This window comes from Melanotaenia boesemani, chromosome 2 (assembly GCF_017639745.1).
Source record: "Melanotaenia boesemani isolate fMelBoe1 chromosome 2, fMelBoe1.pri, whole genome shotgun sequence".
NCBI classification, from domain to species: domain Eukaryota; kingdom Metazoa; phylum Chordata; class Actinopteri; order Atheriniformes; family Melanotaeniidae; genus Melanotaenia; species Melanotaenia boesemani.
The window spans coordinates 1,445,998-1,470,871 of record NC_055683.1 but is presented as its reverse complement, the minus strand read 5'-3'; the positions used below and the strand labels follow the sequence as shown (position 1 = coordinate 1,470,871).

General features: G+C 43.3%; 1 protein-coding gene across 1 annotated transcript in view; it reads right to left on the bottom strand.

The window, feature by feature from the left end:
• Positions 1-5,318: 5,318 nt before the first annotated feature.
• The window catches only part of trpm4a (transient receptor potential cation channel, subfamily M, member 4a), a 59,738-nt gene continuing 40,182 nt past the window's right edge, over positions 5,319-24,874 (bottom strand). Inside the window, exons 15-28 of the mRNA XM_042000961.1 lie at positions 24,485-24,630; positions 17,594-17,706; positions 16,408-16,515; positions 16,261-16,307; positions 12,365-12,597; positions 11,745-11,860; positions 11,453-11,585; positions 11,035-11,209; positions 9,466-9,631; positions 9,200-9,381; positions 7,172-7,304; positions 6,485-6,557; positions 6,052-6,145; positions 5,319-5,939 (exon numbers count right to left, since the gene is read on the bottom strand). Coding sequence (XP_041856895.1) covers positions 5,914-5,939; positions 6,052-6,145; positions 6,485-6,557; positions 7,172-7,304; positions 9,200-9,381; positions 9,466-9,631; positions 11,035-11,209; positions 11,453-11,585; positions 11,745-11,860; positions 12,365-12,597; positions 16,261-16,307; positions 16,408-16,515; positions 17,594-17,706; positions 24,485-24,630 — 1,745 coding nt within the window. The 3' untranslated portion in view covers positions 5,319-5,913. The remainder of the gene's footprint in view (positions 5,940-6,051; positions 6,146-6,484; positions 6,558-7,171; positions 7,305-9,199; positions 9,382-9,465; positions 9,632-11,034; positions 11,210-11,452; positions 11,586-11,744; positions 11,861-12,364; positions 12,598-16,260; positions 16,308-16,407; positions 16,516-17,593; positions 17,707-24,484; positions 24,631-24,874) is intronic.

Sequence of the window (24,874 nt, the reverse complement as noted above, 5' to 3'; positions counted from 1 at the left end):
ATAATAACCTTTAGACCTTTCACTGGTCTCATGGCAAACACTTTGGCCCTACAAATAGCTAAATCATGACTTTGTTGTGTAACATTTCATCAGGTTAAATGATGTAGCTTCATGTTACTGTTCAAGATAAACTTATCAGACACTTTTCTCAGCATGTTTTAACCAATTAAATCTCATAATTCCAGGATCTCAATTATGCTGATGTAGCCAAAGTGTACATACAAGCAAACCTCAGTGCCAAGCAGAGACACCGATCTGTGGCCCAACTACTTTTCTGTCCCTCCCCCAACATGCTATCCCCAAAATAGAAGGATTTCTACAGGGAGGAGTTGAAAACGGCACTATTTAAAACCACACACTGTTAGAGTCAGTGTAATGTGATCTGGCCTGGCTCTGTCTGCTGGACCAAAGCTGCATCTCCCATCCTCTGTCAATTCTCACCTTCTCATGCATGAAAAAAAGTTGGCCGGAGGAACATCTGAGACGCCTCCTTACCAAACACGATTAAAGATAATAAAAACTATTATTTTCTTCCTGCTGCAGTGTTGTGGTTCCTGCACCAACATCCCTTAGCTGTACTGCTTTTATATTGGCTTGCACAAGTGTGTCTTAGTTTTTATCAGCCAGGAATAAATTTATAGCCATTAAATCTTTTTTGGTCCATGATTCAAGCATGTAACTCCCATGCTAAGGAAATTATAAAACGTTCAATAAACCAACATGAACGTTGAATTTAAAGCACAAATCATGTCAGATTCAAGTGAAGAACATCACTATCAGTCAGTCAAATTCAAAGTGAAGACATAAAATTTCAGTGAGCAGCAAATTCAGTTACATCATCAGTACTAGAGGTTTTGCTCATCTAGCACACAAATGGGAGAGAAAAACGTTTTTCAGACTCGTGTGTCTCCCCTTGGTGAAATAAAACATGAGGGCCAACATCACCTGTATCAGTTTGTATTTACAGCTTTATATGCGATGCAATCTTTAAGAAGAGTTAAGTTAAGTTAAGTTAGGTTAAGTTAAGTTAAGTTAGGTTAAGTTAAGTTAAGTTAAGTTAAGTTAAGTTTCTGATGGTGATACACTAGCAGCAGGAAGAAACAGCTGAGGTTGACCGAGCAAAGGACAGAAGAGAGAGGAGATCAGATCGAGATGAAGACTGCAAAGTGGTTGAAAGTGGAGATGAGCTCAGACATGCCAAAGACATTTCTTCTTGCTTAGTTGGGAGCATGAGTCTGCTTGCATTGACCCATTAGATCCATTTAGTTAACGCCCTGTTCTGTCTAACAACTGCTACAGGAAATCTGTCACTTTGCATCCGTTTGGATCACAGCTGACGGATATCTGAGACTTTTACCGAGTTTTCTCAAGCTGATGAACAAAGAGCAAAAACAAACATCCTCACACAGAACATTTTCCAGTCTTAGCAAAAAGAAATGGAAAAGGTGTTGTGAGGTAAAGAGATGACAGCAAGTGCACTTCATCAGCCCATTCATCAAGCAGATCTGAAATTCCCCAGCAGGATTCATTTTCATCTCCGAGTTGAATCCAGTGCCAAATTCATCCCAAGCACTTTCCATGTAAGGACTTTCTAAAGTGGGAAATCACTTTCCAAGATACAGTTACCCAAGGGGAGTGAAGTGTGTGTGTCTATCTTGTGTGTCTATATGAGTGTGTGTGTGTGTGTGTGTGTGTGTGTGAAACATGTGAGTTAAAAGAATCATTTAAAGATCTAAATGTTTATGAACAAGAACAATCAACACCTTTCCTTATGTTTCATGAGTTAATTTGTCCCAGGTCTGCACTAAAACACTAAAAGATGGCATCAGGAATTAGCCACAACCGGACACTCTTACAGCATTTTAATTGTATCTTTAACTTTTTCAGGTTGGAATCCTTTTATTTCTACATAGACACAGCTGAATGAGCATATGGGCAAGAACTGTACGGCTGTACGCTGATCTGTCAGGGTTTTCCTCATCTGCATTGGAGTCTGAATAAGTTTGCTTTTGGGGGGGGCTACCTATCTCAGCAGTTATTGGGTGAGAACCAGGGTACATCCTGGACAGGTCATATACAGTCCGACAAACCTGAACATTAGACAGAGCCGAATTTGAAGAAGGAATAAAAATGATTCCAACCTTAAAACTGAAAAATCCAGTCCATTTTACCCATGTGTCTAGAACTGGTTTACTCCAGTTTACCTATCTGTCTGGAACTGGTCCATTCTAGTTTTTCTATCTGTCTGGAACTGGTCCATTCTAGTTTTTCTACCTGTTAGGATCTGGTCTACTCTGGTTTAGAAATCTGTCCAGAATTGGTCCAGTCTAGCTTAGTTACCTATCTGCAACTGGTTTACTCCAGGTTACCTATTTGTTTGGAACTAGTCCAACTCAGTTTACTTATCTGAATGGAACTGGTCCAGTCCAGTTCAACTGTTTGTCTAGAAATGTTCCACACCAGTTTACCTATTTTCCTGGAACTGAACTACTCCAAATTACCCATCTGTTTGGAACTTGTCCAGTCCAGATTATCTTTCTATCAGGAACTAGTCCACTTCAGTTTATTTATTTGTCTGGAACTGGTCAACTCCAGTTTACCTATCTGTCTGACCATGGTCCACTCCATTTGTTTGGAACTGTATAGTTGTTTGTCTGGAACTGGTCCAGTCTAGTTTATCTATTTATCTGGAACAGGTTCAGTTCAGTTTATCTATCTGTCTGGAACGGGTCCAGTCTGGTTTACCTACCTCTCTGAATTGGGTCCAGTCAAGTTTACCTATTTGTGTGAAACTGGTCCACCTCATTCTACCCCTTTTTCTGGAACTGGTCCACTCGAGTTTAAGTATTTTTCCCATTCCAATCTAAGTATTTTTCTGGAACTGGTCTTTTTCAATTCAGCCCTCTTTCTGTAAATGGTCCACTCTTGCTTACCAATCAGTTTGGAGTAGTCGGTTCCACTTAAATTATTAGCCCAGGACTGGTCCAGTCAAGTTTACCTGTTTGTCTGGAAGTGGTCCACTCCAGTTTAACTATCTGTCTGGAATGGGTCCATTCCAGTTTCCTTTACTTTCTGGGAACTGGTCCAGTTCAGTTTATCTATCTGTCTGGAATGGGTCCAGTCAAGTTTACATGTTTGTCTTGAAGTGGTCCACTCCATTTTACTTATCTTTCTTTAAGTGTTCCAGTCTAGTTTATCTTTCTATTTGGAATTTTTCTGCTCCAGTTCCTATTTGTCTGGGACCAGTTAAGTTTACCTATTAGTCTGGGATAGCTAAACTTCTTTCACGTGATGGTCTTTACCATACATCCATCCCAGATCATCCGAATTGCCAAGTCAAAGCAATATTCCTGAAAACACTGCTCTTTCCAACAATATTGTTTTGAGTTTTTAATCCAGATCCCTTGACTTCTTATTTTATACACCTGTACACACGCTGTTGGAAACAACCATGTTTCTCCATCTAAGTTGATTTTCTTTTTTGGAAAGGAGGAGATTTTTTAAACTCTTCCATTGTTTCTACTGGAAACATTGGTAACATGAGACCATGTTTCCTGATCTGATGAAACAGCTTGTGAGGTCAGTATACTCACTTTTAAATGCCCACTTCTTTACCTTGTCAGATTTTCTCCCTGTGGTTCCCCCAAACAATGGCTAATCCAGCATCTTCTTCATCTCGTGTCTTCTCTGAGAACTCCCCTAACTATAAAGAGTGTGTAGTGGATTCAATAGCAGCACAAATCAATTAAGTTTCTTGTTTAAACAATCTTTATTAAGACAGGTTGAAGACAATCACAGCTATCAAAAATCACAGAAGGGTTTGTACGGCTGGATTTGAACCCAGGTTTCCCATGAGCAAGGCATACATGTAACCATCAAACCAACAATGTAGGCAAGAATTGTGAAAGACTTGTGACCATGTAATAGTCCAAGTGTTCTCAACTGGCTCTATGAGTTCAGTGGAGGGGGGAAAAACACAAATATACTGCTAATTCTCCTAGAAAGTGGTTTGGGTGAGGACTGGGTGCAGATCCATACCAGGGCTCATGTGTGAAAGCAATGGCCAGAGGCAAGTTGGGTCGATACCAGGAAAGCATACCGACAAAAAGTGCTGGAGAGTCAGGCAGTAACGCAAAGGCAATCTGGCAAAGAGTGGAGTTAAGCTGCATATACTGTACTGGTTTAATTGGAGATGGAGAGCTGGTGACAGCAACAGGTGGAAGCAGTTAAGCTGATGAGGGGTGTGGTAGAGCAGCAGAGCAGATTGTGACCCTGTTGATGGCTAGTCCAGAATCGTCTTCATCCCGTCTCTTCTCTGAGATCTCCCCTAATGACACTAATCCAGCATTGTCTTTTTTCCCGTCTTATTTCTGACATCAACGGCTTCTTCTGCATCATCTTCATCCTGTCTCTTCTCCGAGATCTCACCAGAGAGGAAAAGTCAGTCCAATGTTGCCTCTTGTCTTATCTCTTTTTCTGTCAATTTCTCTCTTTCTTTTCATCTCTTCCTCTCATTAGTTGAACGAGCCAAGGTGCACTGGAAAAGATATGCAGTGTTGATTTTACGACAGGTTTATATCCAGTTTATCTGTTGGCTTCATCGGGCCGTGATCTTCAGCTCTCACTGGAGTGATTCGCAGCCAAGTGTGAAGCGGCTGGGATGAGAATCAGCACCTTCACATCCGAGACCATGGTCCTCAGCCAGAAAAAAGATGGAGTGTTTTCTCCGGGTCTGAAATAGGGTCCTGGCCCGCGTAGAGGAGTTCACGTATCTCAGGGTCTTGTTCACGAGTGAGGGAAGGATGGAGCGGGAGATGGACAGGCGGATCGGAGAGGCGTCTGCAGTGATGCGGACTCTTCATTGGCTCAGGGAGCTGAGCCAAAAGGCAAAGCTCTCGATTTACCGGTCGATCTATGTTCCTACCCTCACCTATGGCCATGAGCTGTCGGTAGTAACTGAAAGAACAAGATATTGAATACAAGTGGCCAAAATGAGTTTCCTCCGCAGGGTGGCCGGACTCTCCCTTAGAGATAGGGTGAGAAGCTTGGTGATCCAGGAGGGGCTCGGAGTAGAGTCGCTGCTCCTCCACATCGAGAGGAGCCAGATGAGGTGGCTCGGGCATCTGGATAGGATGCCTCCTGGACGCCTCCCTGGTGAGGTGTTCTGGGCACGTCCCACCGGAAAGAGGCCCCGGGGCAGACCCAGGACACGCTGGACGGACTACATCTCTCGGCTGGCCTGGGAACGCCTCGGGATCCCCCCGGATAAGGGCCGGGAAGAGGGAAGTCTGGGTTTCCCTGCTTAGGCAGGTACCCCCGCGGCCCGACTCTGGATAAGCAGTAGAAGATGGATGGATGGATGGATGGATCAAACAATGTTTGTTGAGGTAGTTTTGGGTGGTTTTGTTTATGACTCTGATGGCATGCAAATTGAGTTTTACACCCAAAGGTGTTAAAATATGACAGGAGAGGAGGTTCAGTTTATTTTATTACATGCATTATAAAATAGATCTGCAGTCAGTTTTTACTAAATTGAACCACAGACAGCTGAGGTCTGCTATTACACTGACAAACTGAAAGCATGAGTAGGCATTTTATTTTTATTTATTTTTTGTATCTTGATATGGTGGCAGTAAAAGGAAATGTTTGGTTAAATACTGTATAAAAAAGCTTTTTTTCTATTGACAAATACCTACCTACAGAATAAAACACACGAAATTCCACACCAAACAACAGTGATGGCCCTGAGTTAAACTATATTATGATACATCCAGGTGTGAGTACATTAGTAAATTTGCACATTGCAGGGATATTCGAGTTAAAGTGGTTAGGGTTGAAGTCAGGAGATCCCTGCAGGTGTCGAATGCCCTGATTTAGAAGGTGACTCATTCTCTGTGTTTGGAGATCCTGGCCTCATCTTGGAGACAGTGGAGTCAGATCTATAGGAAAAGAAAACATTAATCCCAACATGGCAAGCAAACAAAAACTAAAACATGAGAACACAGATCAGACACCACATCTCTGAAGGTTTTAGCTCAGTTGGTTGGTCACCTTTGAGAATAGGAGCCGGCCGGCTGGCTTGAATCAGATTACTGTGGGACAGAGCGTCGGCCATCCAGGAGAGGGTGCTGCAACAGTACTCCAGCTGGGAGAGAGACATGTAGACAGAGATGGATGAGCGCTAAACGGGCAGAAGGGACAGCTACAGATAAACCAGACACACCATCTACACGGTCCACAAACACAGGATCAAACATGGACACAAAAACATGCAGGAATGGACCTTTGAGACTCAACCCTGTCTAAAAACTGGACCTAGATCAGTGACAGTGACATGTTAAATCTATAGTAGTGTTAAAAATTCTTCATTTTGTTCACTGCAGTAAACATCTGATGACATTTTTATTTGGGCCCAGATGTATTTTACCACAATACAATCAATAGAAATCATTGCATACAGAATATGAATGTTGGTATTACTGACCTGGGTTTCCACCAGATGCAGCCTTCTGTCATGGTCACGGATCTCTGCCATCTGCCTCAGAACATTGTCCACCCTGCAAAGACAACTCAAAGTCATGTAACTCTGAGTTTAGCTAATTTCAACAAGATGGAAATGAGCTAAACCATCATGGCCTGAAGCCATATCTGTATAACTGTATGTATGTGGAAATAAAAAAAACAAACAAAACGAAATTATATAAATATATATGAATATATATATATATATATATATATATATATATATATATATGTATATATACACACACATATACACATATATATTAAAGAAATATATATACAACAAATATATATAATTATATATATACATACATATATATATATACATATATATATATATATATATATATATGTATATATATATATATGTATGTATATATATACATATATATACATACATACATATATATGTATAAGTCCAGCTAAAACCAGTCACATTCACATTTAGAGTGACCTGTTACCCTAACATCATGTCTTTGGATGGTGGGAGGAAAACGGAGTACCCAGAGAAAACCCATGCACACACACAGGGAGAATCTACACATACAGAAAGGCCATCTTCTCCCCACCCCACATAAACCTGTGTGGAGGGAGAGCTGTGAATAAACGAATGTTCATCTTAATAAGCTCAGAAATGAAGAAAACTCACTTGACAGATGTACGCTGTAGCCGTGCCGTGTCGCTGTCCTTCTGCTGCTTATTCTGAGCTAAGAGGAGGTTTTCTTTCTGGATACCCTCCCACGTGTTGAGCCTGCTGGCTTTGGTGTCCTGCAGTTCTACAGCTGGAATCAGAAAATCAGTCTGCATGGTCAGAATGTAAGTAGACATCTGTTAACAGGTCAGACGCTTTCCCCAAAACTTGACTTTACGTGGCTGTTCTTCACACTATCTCAGTATTTTTACTGCTTTGATAAAGCTCAGTGTGACACAGCACTGCGAATGCTGAAGCTGCGCTCCGCTTAGCCTGCCATGGCCTCTGGGGTCCCACAGGCCAAAAAGACCCGATAGGACTCCTTCTTCAGCTTGACGGCATCCCTTACTGTCAGTGTCCAAAAACGAGTTCGGGAGTTACCGCCACGACAGGCACCGACAACCTTACGGCCACAGCTGCGGCTGGCCTCCTCAATAATAGAGGCACTGAACACAGTCCATTCGGACTCAATGTCCCCCGCCTCACCCAGGACATGGCTGAAAATGGGAGTTGAAACTCTTTCTGACAGGGGACTCTGCCAGACGTTCCCAGCAGACCCTCACAACACACTTGGGTCTGCCAGGCCTGACCGGCATCCTCCCCCCACCATCTGAGCCAACTCACCACCAGGTGGTGATCAGTTGACAGCTCCGCCCCTCTCTTCACCCAAGTTTCCAAGACATGCGGCCGCAAGTCCGACGACACAACTACAAAGTCGATCATCGAACTGCAGCCTAGAGTGTCCTGGTGCCAAGTGCACATGTGGACACTCTTATGTCTGAACAAAGTGTTCGTTATGGACAATCCATGATGAGCACAGAAGTCGGACAACAAAACACTATTTGGATTTAGATCAGGGGGGCCATTCTTTCCAATTACGCCCCTCCAAGTCTCGCTGTCATTGCTCACGTGAGCACTGAAGTCCCCCAGCAGAACGAGGGAGTCCCCGGAAGGAGTGATCTCCAACACCCCCTCCAAGGACTCCAAAAAGGGTGGGTACTCTGAACTGCTATTTGGTGCATAAGTACAAACAACAGTCAGGTCCCGTCCCCCCGCCCTGAGGCGGAGGGAGGCTATTCTTTCCTCCACTGGGGTAAACCCCAACGTACAGGTGCCAAGTCAGGGGGCAATGAGCATGCCCACACCTGCTCGGTGCCTCTTACTGGGAGCAACTCCAGAATGGAAGTGGATCCAGCCCCTCTCAAGGACAGTGGTTCCAGAGCCCAAGCCGTACATCGAGGTGAGTCCAACTATATCTAGCTGGAACCGCTTAGCCTTGCGCACCAGCTCAGGCTCCTTCCCCGCCAGAGAGGTGACATTCCACGTCCCTAGAGCTAGCTTTTGCAGCTTTCCCTGCCTCTGGCAGCCGCCCAGCTCACAATGCACCTGATCCCTATGACCCCTCCTGCAGGTGGTGAGCCCACGGGGGGCTCAGCTTTCCGAGCCCCAACTGAGCCCCATGGGCAAAGGCCCGTCCACCAAGCGCTCGCCTTCATGCCCCATCTCCAGCCCTGGCTCCAAAGGGGGTCCCGGTGACCCACGACCCTAAGCTTTTTGTAATTATTAGAAATTTTAATGTTCTTGAATAACACAAAGTTTGAGGTGTCATTTGTGAGAGTAAAGCTGTAGATGAAGGTGTGAGATATCATGGAAACTCCTCCTGATCTTTAATCTCTAAAATCCCTTTAGATTCCTTGAACAGGCTGGTATTATTATTATAATAATAATAATAATAATAATAATAATAATAATAATTATTATTATTATCATCATTATTATTATTGTTATTATTATTATTATTATAATACACTGTAGGGAAGAAATATGCAAAAGAAAACTAACATTGCTGCAAAGACTGATGCAGCAACTGTTGTTACATGATGACATCACCTTTTTGAAATAACATAATTTTTTAAGTCTTAACTGTTGCCATGACAACGATGATAAAAACACGTCCTCCAACGGCTCTAACAGCTTTCGTCTCACCGAAGTGTCGGCTCTTCACAGATGGGATGCGGCAGATGGTCCTCTTGATAAAAAGGTGGAGGTGTGAGATGATGATGAAAGGTGGTGCCAGGCAGGGCCTGGAGTGGTACTCCACGATCAGGTTGTAGCGCTGAAACTTCCAGTAGGTGTCGCTGTGCTCCTGCACTTTGGAGAAGGTGTAGCTGCAGAGGATAAATGACAGCATGCAGTCGGATCTCTGAACTCTGAACATTGTCTCAAAGGTGGAACAGATGCTTTTAATCTACCTGAACATGGCAATGAGCAGGTTAACCAACACGATGTTGGAAAACAGTAAGTAGATAACCAGGAGGATGGCGACGAGCCAGTTAGCGTAGGTGCTCATGCAGGGTTCTGCACCTGCATCAATTTCTTCAGCGATGTCTGTACAGTTTATTTCACCCACGTTCACAGCTAAAGACAAGAAGATAAAAGGAAAAAATGTGAATAACCTGATCTGAAAGTATAAAATCTGCTTTAATAACAGAGGGGAACCATACCGGAGTTGTTAGCCTACATTAGCCGGAGTTGCTAGTGATGCAAAAAACAGATAAAATGCAGCGCCTTGTTTTTGTTTTTGTTTTTTTTTTTTGGTAGATTATAAACTTATGCTCGTACTGCTTTCTTGGTCAGGTTACTCTTGGAAAAGAGATTTTTAATCTCAATGTATTTTTATCTGGTTAAATAAAGAAGAAATTATTGTTTTTATTTCGAGCACTTATAACACAAAAATCTCACGTATGAAAGCAACTGACAATCCAGTTTCACTCAGCAGAATACATGCAGGCATGATATTAAAAGAAAAAAAACACCCTTATTGGTGGTGGAAAGGCAATTCCACCCCATTTCTCTTCAATAACTTAATGTAATGAAGTTAAAGTACTCACTCCTGTTTCCCAAACCTCGAATCAGTGCAATAAACAAGGCCTGCACCAGATCACAATACACTCATTCAACAGTATTTATATTATTTACCAAAACATGAAATTTAATTTATATTAAATGACAACTTCAAACAAAGATAAGAGCAACCATACAACTAACGGTAAAGAACAAATCCATCTTCATACTGTGACCAGACCTTACATTTAGAGAGCAGTTTATTTGAATGAACACTACCTACACCAGCTATCCTGTACTTACATTACCTTACATAACAAGCCCTCAGTGTTTGACTTATCCCCAAAATTGGGAAAATGTAAATAAAACTAATCAACTAGACTAGAACAGGCTGTGGAAAACAACCCATCTAACACGCACACATTTTGATCTGATTTTACTTTATTTAATTATTTTATTGTATTTCAATATATTTTAAATTTAAAAAATTGTTTGTATGCTACTTTTTTTTTTTTTTTTTAGATTTTATATAGCACTTTTCAAGGCACCCAAAGCACTTTACATTGTATATCCATTATTCATCCACTCCTCACTCATACCTGGTGATGCTAAGCTACTTGTGTAGCCACAGCTGCCATGGGGCAGACTGATGGAAATGTGGCAGCCAATCGGCTACGGACTCTCTGACCATCACCAAACATTCATCCACATTCATTCACCAGCAATGCCAACACTGGAGGCAAGGAGGGTGAAGTGTCTTGCTCAAGGGCACAACGACAGATGACTGGGGGAGTGGGAATTGAAGCGTCAACCCTACGGTTATTGGATGACCTGCTCTATCACCTGAGCCACTGCCATCCCAATTATTTTAATAGTTTTAATGTTATGAGCACATTGTAGCACTTTGTTCAACTTTTTTGTTTTTAAAATGTGCTATAAATAAAGTTGCAGTTGCAAAGTAAAAAACAGGTACTCACCATCCAATTCATGAAGAGGAATCTGTCCAAATATGTACAGGTATGGTCTGTAGATTACTCGCCGAAGTATCCAATCAGGTCGCGGATCATATGAGTACAGGAGCGCCTGATTGGCCACTCCGTAGGCCATGAGCCACACCGCCAGGAAAAACAGGAAGAAGAAGACATCTTTCACCTGAAGAAGACAGGGATGAATCAGAGATTATCCAGAGAGGGATTAGCCCTGTGGTGAGCAGCAAATCAGATGTTTGGTTCTATAAAACTGGCTGGATGCATGTCTAAGGTAATGCTTAGTGTTTCTGGAGATGATGCACTGCAGAGTGGCCCTTTGAAAAGACCATGTTTTTCTTCTGCTTTGCCTTTGTCCTTCAATCGCCTGTTGCGTACAGGCCGTCCTGTGAGCCCCGTGGGTCCTCACCATTTTGCCCACGATGATGATCTTTGGTCCAAGCTGTTTGTGGACAGCGAAGATATGGATCAGACGTAGAGTGAACACCATAAAATCTACGGCCATGACGGCTCGCCCAAAATGATATGTCTGCTGAAACATCCTGTAAAAGAGAAGCAGCCAGTTAGTGGTTCCACTTCCCCGAGACTGATCCACCAACATCACACTTTACAGACGGCAATGAGGAAAAATGGAGGAGCATTCAGCAAATATTTGAGATACTGAGCTTTATTTGTATAAGAAGTAAAAGAAGAAGAATTACCTGCAACACACAGCCAAAATGAAGAGACCGATAGCAATCAGGTCACATTTGTTCCACACATCCTCAATATAGTTCCTCATCCTCTGAAGGACAAATAAACTGCTCATAAAGAAGGTCTGTTGGCACAAGAGAGACAAATAGGAGGATAAAAACACATCTGTTAAACATGTGCAATTAGCTGGATCATTAAAAGCAGCAACATGTGATTAAAAACATCATCTTCTAGCACCGGGTTGGCCTCTTCATCGGGTCCACCTTTTAGTACCAGGTCATTCTTTTCACCAGGACCCGATTCTAGTACCACATTGTCCTCTTCACTGGGACCACCTTCTAGTACAGGGTCATCCTCTTCATTGGATCTGCCTTCTAGTACCGAGTCATCCTGTTCATCATGACCATATTCTAGTCCTGGGTCATTTGGGTCGTCCTCTTCATCAGGTCCACCTTTTATTACCGGGACAGAGCCCCTTTTTAATTCTTGGTGTGATGGATTGAACAAGGTGTTCGAAACATTTGTCAGACGTTTTATTCCATTTTGACAAATATAGCATCACACAGTTGCTACAGATGAATGAATGAATGAATGAATGAATTAAATAACTGTTTTAGAGAGGACTTACTTGTCGAATCTCTTCACAGACTAAAGTGAAAACCCAAAAGTAAAGGATGATCTCCAGAGGGGCGGGGCCAGCAGGGGGCGGGGGATGAAAGTCCACCAGCAAAACGTAGGCAAACAGGCAAAGGAAGAGGAAGTACATCAGCACGTTGCCCAGGAATGAGGTAACAGGAGCAAACCAGAACTGTCTCCACCTCCACAAAATGTACGGTCTCTTAGGGGTGGCTGGAGAAGAACCTGGGTTTAGGCAAAAAAAGGCAAGTTTATTTAAATAGCACATTTCATACAGGACTGCAATTCAATGTGCTTTATATAATATAATTGAATTAATAGGGTTATACTGAATATAGTGATATAAAAAAACTAAATTAATGATATTAAAACTATTTAAACATTTATAATATCAGACCCAGAGGGAGCAGATTCAAGATGAACAGATAATGGGCCAAGAACCGATCCCTTAGGGCAGGGGTGTCATACTCCAGTCCTCAAGGCCTGCTATCCTGCAGGTTTTAGTTATTTTCTTGCTCCAACATACCTAAATAAAATCAAATGGATCCAACAGCTTCTTGTCAACTTCTTCACAATAACCCATTTATTTCAGACAGGTGTGTTAGATTAGGGAAACAATGAAAACCCCCCAGGATACCGGCCCTCAAGGAATGGAGTTTGACACCTCTGCCTTAGGGGATCCACAAGTCATGCGTAAAGAACTAATTGCTGGGGCACTCCACAAGTCACGCACCAAGAATCAATGCTTTAGGGAATCCACAAGTCACTTGCCAATAACTGATGCCTAGGGAACTCCACAAGTCACACACCAAGAACTGATCTCTGGGGGACTCCACAAGTCACTTCCCAAGAAAAGATCATGGGGGCACCACAAGTCATGCACTAACAACTAATAGCTGAGGAACACAATATGTCACGCACCAAGAACCGATTCCTTAGGTAATCCACAAGTCACTTGCCAAAAACTGATCCCTATTGACCTCCATAAGTCAAACACCAAGAACAAATACCTGGAGAACTCCACAAGTCACGTGCCAAGACCCTATCCCGTAGAGAATCCACAAGTCACTTGCCAAGAATTGATCACTGTGGGATTCCAGAAGTCACTTCCAAAGAACTGATCCCTAGGGAGATCAAAAAGTCATGCACCAAGAACCAATCCCTGGCGGACTTCAAAAGTCACTTGCCAGAAAATGATCCCTTAAGAACTCTATACTTCACAGGCGAAGAACTAATGCCTTGGGGACTCCGCAAATCATGCACCAAGAACTGATCCTTGGGGTACCCCACAAGTCACACACAAAGAAACGATCCCTTAAGGAATCCACAATTCACTTACCAAGAAGTAATCTCTGGTGGACTCCACAAGTCACTTGCCAAGGATTGATCCCTGAGGGACTCCATAAGCCACGCGCCCAAAACCGGTCCCTTAGGGAATACACTAGTCACTTCCCAAAAAAGATCACTAGAGGACACCACAAATCATGTGCCAACAATGGATCCCTGGGGAACTCCATACGTCAAGCACAAAGAACCAATCCCTTGGGTGTGCTTCAAGTCACTTGCAAGAAATGATTCCTGAAGGGCTCCACAAGTCATTCACCAAGAACCAATCCCCTAGGAAATCCACAAGTCACTTGCCAAGAACTGATCTCTGGGGTACTCAACAGGTCACTTGCAAACAACTGATCCCAGGGGAACTCCATAAATCAAGCACAAAGAACCAATCCATTGGGGAATCCACAAGTCACTTGCCAAGAACTAATCCCTGGGGGACTCCACAAGTCACTAATCAAGAACTGATCATTGGGGGACTCCAAAAGTCACTCGCCAAGAACTGATCCTTTGCGGACTTCACAAGTCACTCGCTACAAATCGATCCTTGGGGGATTTCACAAGTCACTGGCCAAGAATTGATCTCTGGGGCATTCCACAAGTCACATGCCAAGAAGCGATGCCTTAGGTTAGTTCCTATGGTGAACCTGATAAAGAGGACTTGCCTTTACTTGCCTTGACCCCACAAGTGACTTGCAAAGAATTGATTCCTATGAAACTCTACAAGTCACTTGCCAAGAAAGTCACTTGATCAGATCCACCGCTGCCAACTAAATAACTCCACCCTGACCTGGATCTGGTTTAACCAGTTAAGGACCACTCCAAAATGTCCAACCTAGTTTTCCCATCTGTGTACTAGGATTCTGGAATCCACTAGAACCATGACTGATACAAGACCCAAACCAGGATTGATACAGGATCATAAATACGACTGATACAAATCAGAACCAGGACTGATACTGAACCAGAAAATATATAGGACAAGAACCAAGATGGATACAGGACCAGGATGGTTACAAGAACAGAATCAGGATGGACACAGGACCACAGCAGAAGGAGGACTAGAACCAGAACGAATACAGGAACAGAATAGATACAGGACTAGAACCATGATGGACATAGGACCAGAATAAGGACTGGTAGAGGAAACTTGGTCCAGATATGTTTCAGGTTTCAGATGGAAAGTCAGATTTTTGATCAGGATTTCTGCCTCCAATCAGAAAGTTATGGAGGTGACTGATAATCCTGGATAAAACAGGAAGGATTTGTAGCTGCTTATCAAGATTTCTTGTCCAGGGGCTTAACGCCAGAAAAAGTAAAAATGGTCAGAAACCAGCTCCATATAGAAATTCTAAGGGGTGTAAATCTTTGATCATGGTAGGCTGTATTGATCAATGTTATTGACTTGTTGGTTGTTGAATTGATGTATTGATGTAGATGGATGTACAATAATACAAACGCTGCATTGATTAAACCTTATTTTATTCTCATTCCCCTCTGTGATGATCCTTCTGGGCTGGTTGTTCAAAAAAATTCAATCCGGAAAACAAGCTAATTTTTTGGGTATCCCATTTTTCAGGAAGGTGGATCACATATTTCGACTTACCCCAGTTTTTCCACAGCAAAATAGGATTGGATCACCCAAATCTGGATTTTCAGCATGTACAATGTGGGCTGCCGGCCATGTGAAAAACAACAAGTAGAAGAGCAGGTTTGCATGCCTTTTAACTACTTGCGAGTGGAACCACTGGGAGCATGTAACATAATAGCTGTATGTATTGTCGTGCATAACATTGCAAACAGGTGGACTGTCCCTCTCTGTGACAATCTTAATGACGCATCTGAGCTTCTTTGGAGGTACCGGACCTACCTCTGGCATTCTGCCAGAATGAGGGATGGACGGGACGTGTAGGGAGGGATGCATCGTTAGACATTATTTCTGACAGGTTCTTTCTGATTATGCAGCGATGACTGACAGGAAGATGGATTATTGTATGTGTGTTTGTTTTTTTTATAGAATTTGTTTGGGGGTTTATTTCATGGGGACAAGATGATGTTATGTTTTATACTTGCTTTAGTTCGCTGAAAGGCTTAATAGGAGCCTCTGCCTATTTAACCACTTTATCCCTGTAACGGTTAAACAAGTCAGGTGCAAAAAACAAATATAAGCATCTGCACCGAATAAAAAGTTCTATTATTTGATCAGCTGTTAGGGTGTACTGCATGTACTTCCTGAAATCCGCCGTGTAATCCTCCCTCTGTTGGGATCAGGATAATCCTGTTTTTTTGGATCAAAGTTATCCGGATCCTACTCAGAAGTTTTGAACAACCCAAATTGAGGGTTTTATCCAGATAACAACCAGGATTGGATTATGTGATCCAAACCGATTTCAGAAGGCGGATTTTCCTTTTGAACAACGCATTTTAAAGATGAGATCCTATCCGATAACCGAAATCGGATCAGATTACGTTTGAACAACTGGCCCTCTGAGATGGATTTAGATAATCTTACCGGGATGGGGCACCAACAGCAGAACACAGATCCAAACTAACCTGTCGGGTTTTCTTTCAGAGCCCTGAGCTCTTCTGCATCTTCTTCACTGCAAATACAAATAATCCCAGATGTTTTGGGGAAGTAAGAAATAAATCACCAACTAAAGTGTGGTCTGATCTATGTAGAAACACGTGCGTTTGTTTTACTTCTGTGTGATGTCAGCAAAAGAGAAAACGGTGGCATCGTTTCCATCCACGCTGTCTGTGTCTCTGCCGTGAAGGACGGCCATGGAATTAACATCCTCCTCTTGTTCCCTGTAACACATACAAATCAGTTTTTAACTGTTACTGGACAGTGCACAGCAACATGATGATGCTCCAGTGGACACATGAGACGATGGAAGAGATGAGACCATCACAGTAACAATAAATAAATAGCGCACAGCTAATGAATAATATCACACCTACACACATATATTGCATATTTTTAGGAGGTTTAAGCAAAAATGCATAAGCAGGAGTGATGTTGTAGGTAAAACTGCATAAGGGTTCAGTTCTCTAACGACATTTACCAGGTAAACCAGGTTGGTGATGTGTGGAATTTAAAGGAAAAGACTCTTCACAATGCTTAGAGGAGCTGAGTCTTCCTCTGGCCTCCTGAAGTCAATAACCATCTGTTTTGTCTCGGTTTAGGAGAGGAATGTTGTCCCATTCTGGTCTGATGCAGGATTCTAGCTGCTCTACAGACCTGGACCTTGGTTGCTGGATTTCTGCTTCCGATGCTCCAGATGTTGTGTATTGGTAGAAGGTCTGGACTGCAGGCAGGCCAGTTCAGCTCTGAATCTTCTGATGATATTATACACTGTAGATTGTGGAATCTTCAAAGTCTGATGAACATTTTTCTAAAAGTGTTCCATAATTTTGAGACCCAGTTTGTCTCAGATTAGTGAACCTCTGTCCATCTTCACATCATCATATATCATTGCATTTAGTTTTTAACTACATCTTACACAGCATCCCAACTTTTTTGGACTTGGGGTTGTATTTTCATCTTTCTATTCATCCATTTATTGATTCACAGCATTGGGCATCAGTGTATTTAGGGCATCTATTTGTTTTTATAATCTTAGATCAGTTTAGGTCTGATATAGTCAAGATCTGTTGTTTTCTTATAATCTAGATCATAATTTTTGTAATGTCTTTGTGTTTGAATTTTTAATTAAAACTGAAAAATGTAAATGCTATAATTTACAGAAAAACCAAAATGAAAACATAACACTGAAAAAATTTGTTTCCCCAGAATCAAAACAAAATCAATAAGAGCCATGAAACACAATCAAATCACGCTGAAAGCACAGAGAACAGGACCACTGCAAGAAGACAACAAACTCACCTGAAACTGATAAGGTTTGTGTAGAGGAGGGGGGGCAAGAAGAAGGTGAGAATCAGCTTCGAAACTTCAGTACTTCTGTCCATGTCACCCCACCAGATCTGAGACAGCAGAGACTGCAGCACATGGGACATTTTAAGAGCTGCTCAAAATCTCATTTCAGATGCTACTTCTGCAGTCAAACATCCACACAGAGGATAATTAAATCCAAATCGTATGGCATCTCACCTCATTAGATCTAACCACATCTCATCTAATCTCATCTTCTCTCATCTGTAGTATCCTCATTTCATCTCATAACAGCTCATCGATTAATTACATTTTATGTCATCACATCACATCTCATCTCATCAAATCCTGTCTTCTTGTCTCATCTCTTCCCCTCATTTCCATCCATCCATTTCTTCTGCTTATCTGGGGTCTGGTTGTGGGGGCAGTTGCCTAAGCCTAAGCAAGAAATCCAGACTTCCTTCTCCCCAGCCACATTCACTAGCTTGATCCTGACGTGTTACCAGGCCAGTCGTGAGAGGTAGTCCCTCCAACGTGTCCTAGGTCTTCCCCGGGGGCCTCCTCCCGGTGGGACATGCCTGGAACACCTCACCAGGGAGCATCCTGACCAGATGCCCGAGCCACCTCATCTGGCTACTCTTGATGAGGAGGAGCAGCGACTCTAGTCTCAACCCCTCCTGGATAACAGAGCTTCTCACCCTATCTCTAAGGGAGAGCCCGGCCACCCTGCAGAGAAAACTCATTTCGGCTGCATATATTCATGATCTTGTTCTTTCGGTTACTACCCACAGCTCGTGACCATGCCAATTAGCTGCCTCCGGAGTCCCACAGGCCAAAAGGGCCGGATAAGAGGCCTCCTTCAGCTTGACGCATCCCTCACTGCTGGTGTCCACCCACTAGTTTGGTGATTTCCACTGCAACAGGCACGACGACCTTGCGGCCACAGCTCCAGTTGGCCCCCTCAACAATAGAGGCATAGAACACAGCCCATACAAACTTAATGTCCCCTGCCTCACCGAGGACAAGGTTGAAGCTCTGCTGAAGTTGGGAGTTGAAACTTTTTCTGACAGGGGGCTCCGCCAGACATTCCCAGGAGACCTTCACATGTTTAGGTCTGCCAGGTCTGACCGGCATCCTCCCCAACCATCTAAGTCAACTCACCACCAGGTGGTGATCAGTTGACAGCTCTGCCCCATCTTCAACCGGGTGTCCAAACCATGCAGCCGCTAGTCTGATGATACGACTACAAAGTCAATCTTTGCCCCAACATGGTGTTTGTTATAGAAAATCCATGACAAGCACATAAGTCCAATGACAAAACACAACTTGGATTCAGGTCAGGGGGGCCGTTCCTCACAATTACACCACTCCAGTCATTGCCCACATGAGCGTTAAAGTCCCCCAACATAGCGAGGGTGTCTCCGGCAGGAGTGCACTCCAGCACCTCATCCGAGGATTCCAAAGAGGGTGGAACTGTTGCTTGGTGCATGAGCACAAACAGTCAAGACCCGTCCCCCTACCTATGTCTTCAGGTGGGGGTAAACCCCAACGTACAGGCGGCAAGTCGGGTGGCAACGAGTATGACCACACCTGCTCGGTGCCTTTCACTGGTAGCGACTTCAGAATGGAAGAGAGTCCATCCTTTCTCAAGGACAGTTCCAGAGCCCAAGCTGTGCATCGAGGCGAGTCCAACTATATCTAGCTGGAACCGCTCAACCACATGCACCAGCTCTGGTTCTTTCCCCACCAGAGAGGTGACAATCCACGACCCTAGAGCTAGCTTCTGTAGCCGAGGATCAGACCGCCGGGGTCCCCACCTGCCCAGCTCACACTGCAACTGAGCCTTATGGGCCCTCCTGCAGGCGATGAGCCCACAGGAAGTGGGTGTCCATGTCATCCTTTCGAGCTGAGTCCGACCGGGCCCCATGGGCAAAGGCCCAGCCACCAGACACTCACCTCCGTGCCCCACCTCCATGACTCGCTCCAGAGGAGAGCTCTGGTTACTCATTTCTGGGCAAGTGAAGCCTGGATCCATCGTTTTTAGTCATCATAGGAGTCTATCCCCTCATTTCATCTGATCCAATTCCCTCATCTCAGCTCACCTCATGTCATCACATCTAATAATGTTATATCATTGGCTCATCTTACCCCATCTTATCTAATCTCATCTCACCGCATCACATCTCAACTAATCTCATTAGATCTAATCACATGTCTTTTCATCATCTCAGATATATCACATCACATCTTCTATTCACATCACGTCATCTCATCACATTTCATCTCATCTCATCTAATCTCATTTAATCTGATTTAATCTTATCACATCTAATCTCATCACGTTATATCATCTCATCAGGTCCAGCAAGATTATATAAATTCCATGATTCAAAATAAATAAATAAGATAAAAAATAAAAAAATAAAATCAGATTATCAAGAGGAGGCTTATACCCATAAAGCTCCCTTGAAAAAGCAAATTTGTTCAGTACAACACAGCAGCCAGACCATCATTCCGTCGCCACCATGCTGGACAAGACAAGGTAGAAAGAATAAAAAAAAGAAAAAAAAAAAATAGAAATGAGAGAAGCCGCTTCTGCTAGCAGTAGTGTATCGTCCACCTGGACATTTTCTGTTTCTGACTGATGTTTCAGACCTCTGATGGAACTAAGTGCTGAATACTGATGACGATGCTGATCTGGGTGACGTTAACATTCATGTTGACCATGAACATGCCGGCTTAAATGTTGCTTTTAACTTTTAAATTCAGTTGGCTTTTCCCTAAATGTCCGCAGACCTCCTCCTCATGACCAGACTCCTGATTTCGTTCTGACCTGCGGCATCGATGGTGAAGAACTAACAGTTTTTCTATCTGATTATTTCTCAATAACTTCTGAGTTTACTTGACTACACAATGGCTGAGAAGAAAACTGATCATAGCAGATGTTTGTCAGATTGTTACTAGATTTAGAATCAATGTCATCAATATTTCCTACGATGCTGTTTGTCAGTAGGACAGAGATCATCCATCCGAGCTCGACTCCGACAGGTTGATCATTTTGTTGCTAGAACGACATCGTTAATGCCTACAACACTAAATAATGCTGCTCCTCTAAAAAAGAAGACAAGCAGTCAGAAGAAGCTTGGTGGTTTAATTCCCAGCGACAAGCTTTAAAACAGACATCAAGGCGGCTGGAAAGGAAATGTTCATCTGGTCTAGAAGAGTCTCGCTTAGTCTAGAAGGAAAGTTTCATAGTAGATCAGAAAGCCCTGCGTAAGGCTAGAACAGATGAATATTGATCATGGATAAAAGAGAACAAGAACTAGTCCAGGTTCCTCTTCAGCTCTGTAGCCAGGCTGACTAACAGCCATAGTGCCGTTGAGCCATGTATTCCTTTAACTCTCAGCTGGGATGACTTCATGACTTTCTTTATAAACAAAATAGTTTCTATTACATGGGAAAACCCACAAAATCCTTCCCTTTACTGATGATGTCTCATCCACAGCAGTTGTAGAGACGTCTGTGGAAGCTGGTTTCTGATTGGATGGTTTCTGTCCTGTACAGCTCTCTGACTTAAGCAGAATATCAGATTCATCTAAACCTTCCTCCTTCCCAACCAGAATGTTTAAGTAAGTTTTTCTGAAGTGAAGAGCGATTAACAATGGAGTGACATGAGCTCTTTTGGGCTGGTTAAAGACCAGACGTGATGGATCATCTGCAGAGGTTTAACTGAGCATGCAGGCAGGCCAGCCAGTAAGGAGTTGCAGTAGTCAATGCGTGAAATGACCAGAGCCTGGACCAGGAGCTGGGTCGTGTGTTCAGTCAGGCTGGGTCTGATCCTCCTGATGTTGTAGAGAGCAAATCCAGCAACCGAGGCAACATGGTCCTTAAAGGTCAGCTGGTTGTCTACCATGACACCAAGATTCCTGGTAGAAGACGTAGGCACAAGCGTGATGGAGTCAAACTGCATGCTTATCTGTGGCGGTAAGGAAGGATTGGCTGGAAAGACAATAAGCTCAGTGTTGGACAGATGTAGCTGAAGGTGGCAATCCTTCATCCATGTGGAGAAATCAGCAACATGCTGATATCTTCACATTGAGATGGTTGTGTCGTCAGATGGGAAAGAAAGGAAAAGCTGAGTGTCATCTGCATAGCAGTAGTAGGAGAAACCATGAGAGCTAATGATGCACCGAGTGAGGAGGTGTATAGTGAAAAGAGAAGAGGGCCAAGCACCGAGCCTTGAGGCACCCCTGTTGTCAGCCTATGTGATCTGGACACGCCCCCTCGCCAAGATACTCTGAAGGATCTTCCTGTGAGGTAGGACATAAACCACAAGAGGACAGATCCTGAGATGCCAAGCTTCGAGAGTGTGGAGAACAGTATATGATGGTTGACCGTGTCAAAGGCAGCAGACAGGTCCAGCAGTATAAGGACTGAGGATTGACTATTTGAGCAGAAATAATCTGAAGAATTTCAGTTGGAATTTAATAATAATAATAATAATAATAAAAAAATGGATTAGATTTATATAGCGCTTTTTAAGACACCCAAAGCACTTTACATTGTGTATCCATTATTCATCCACTCCTCACTCATGCCTGGTGATGGTAAGCTACTTGTGTAGCCACAGCTGCCCTGGGGCAGGCTGACGGCTGTCAATCCCCGCCTACGGCCTCTCTGACCACCACCGAACGTTCATCCACATTCATTCACGAGCAATGCCAACACTGGAGGCAAGTATCAGACACAAGACACCCAAGGACACAACGACAGATGACTGGGGGGGGGGAGTGGGAATTGAACTGCCAACCTTCCGTTCTGATTATTGATTGGACGACCCGCTCTACCGCCTGAGCCACTGTCTCTCATCATGGCCCAGAGACAGACCTGGTGAAGGTTACCAATGATCTCTTCATGGTTTAGATGAAGGACTCCTGTCTGGACTCATCTTGTTAGAGAGTTCTGTACTTGGTCCAGTGCTTTTCACCTTACACATGCTTCCCTGAGGTACTATCATTAGACCGCATGGTATAAACTTTAATTGCTCAGCTGATGCTACTCAGATTCATTTATCCACGAAGCCTGACGAAACCAACCAGTTTGTTAGATTACAAAGACGATGAGTTTGTCCCTCTAAATTCAGACAGACTGAGGTTCTTGTCTTTGGACTGAAAAACTCATGACATAATTCTATTCTACAGTCTATAGTCCAGCTATGTAATTAATCTGGATGGCATTAATGTGGCTTCCAGCACTACAGTGAGGAACCTTGGAGTTATTTTTGACCAGGATCTGTCTTTAGGCTCGTATTTACAACAGGTGTCTGCAGCCGCCTTCTTCTACTTACGTAATATGGCTAGAATCAGGGACATTCTGTCTAGGAGTGATGCAGGAAAACTAGTCCATGCTTTCCTTACTTCCAGGCTGGAGTACTGCTATTCCTTATTGATGTTCTGTCCCAGACATGTCCTGAAAGTCTCCAGCTGATCCAGAATGCTGCAGCGAGGGTTCTGTTTAGAACCAGCAGGAGAGATAATTTTTCTCCAGTTTTAGACTCCCTGTTAAATCCAGGATAGAATTTAAAATTCTTCTCCTACAAATAAAGCTCTCTATGACCAGGCTCCATTGTAGATCAAAGATCTCATAGTTCCATAAATTCCCAACAGAGCTCTTCTCTCTCAGACTGCAGGTCTACCTGTGGTTCCAGAGTCTCTAAGAGTCCAATGGGAGGCAGAGTCTTCGCCTATCAGGCCCGTCTCTGATGGAACCAGCTCCCAGTTTGGGTTTGGGAGGCAGACGCCCTGTCTACCTTTAAGATCAGATTTAAAACCTCCATTTCTGATAGATCTTATAGCTGGGGGGGGTCTAGCATCCCTTGGTTATGCTGCCATAGACTCAGACTGCTGAGTGACGTCCCATGATGCACTGGGCTCTTCCTCTTCATCTCTCTGCTCCTCTCAGCAGATCTTCCTGGTTAAAAGCTGCAGGGTCTGCTGGTCTCTCTTTGCTCTCCTCTCCACCCCAACCGGTCCAGGTAGATGGCCGGCCTCCCTGATCCAGGTTCTGGTTTTGCCGGAGGTTTTTCCTTCCTGTTAAAACGGAGTTTTTCCTTTCCATATTTGCCTCTTGGAGCTCAGGATAGGGGTTGGATCAAAGTCTAGATTTGATGCAATCTCTTGGTTCTCCTTAACGAGGTCGTTATTGATTATGAATTGGCTCCAAATGATTTGTGAAGCCCCGAGATGATGTTGTGAGGTGGCACCATACAATTAAAGATGATTGAATTTAATCTCCTCATCTCACCTCTTTTCATCACATCTTACCTCGTTGCATCTCATCTCTAATCTCATCATCTTATCACATTACATCTATCTCATCTCATTTCTCATCTAAATAATGAGTGTAGGTGTTTTTTATGAAAACACTGAATAAAAAATTGCCAACACAAACTATAATTGCAAAATTAGGCAAAATATGAAGTAAGTGACGTACAAGGAAAAACATGGATGTGGTGGCTGGTGTAATGTTGGATGGTGTAAATAACACGGCAGGTTAGTAACTGGTTACTAAGTTACTTTGTTCCATGTGGTAAGAGAGATGCTTAAGAGAATGTTGTTCTTTAGCATTTTCATGGAAAACATCAGTAACAACAAATTAAAGGAACATGTATGATTAAATGCATTCAGTTCCTCTTATAATCTGTATTATTTCCCCAGAATGTGGCCAGGGAGTATTCTGATTGGCTGGTAACTAATACACCAACCACATTGGCTGCTGATCAGAAAAGTTCATTTGGAGCCCTGAAACTGAGTAATGTGTAGGTGAAACAGAGTAAAGAGTATAGTTTAGAGTCAGAATACGCTGGCAGCAGAGCAGCATCTCTACCTGGACGCCATCATGGCTGAAGAACAGGCGGGCATCAGCTGCCGTGGCCATCTGCAGACATGTAGCTTTCCCCCACACAGGAGACATCCTGATGAGGAGCGTGAAGGAGCGACTCTCGCTGTTCTCGTAACACTCACTAAACACATCTTAACACACCAGTTAAACAGAAAACAGAGAATCAGTTGCTTCATATCTGTTAGCAGCAGGGAAGTAACTGGTGAAGAGGAACAACGGTCTGACTGGGTGTGGCATGAAGCTTAGATTAACCCCCTGGCATTTCTGCAGTCTTGCAGGATCACCCAAAGCATCCTGCCTGCAACCTACTGAAATGCCAAAGGGTAACAGGTAATTCTAAACTAAATGGTAAAATGACTAGAACAGGAGGCTTTG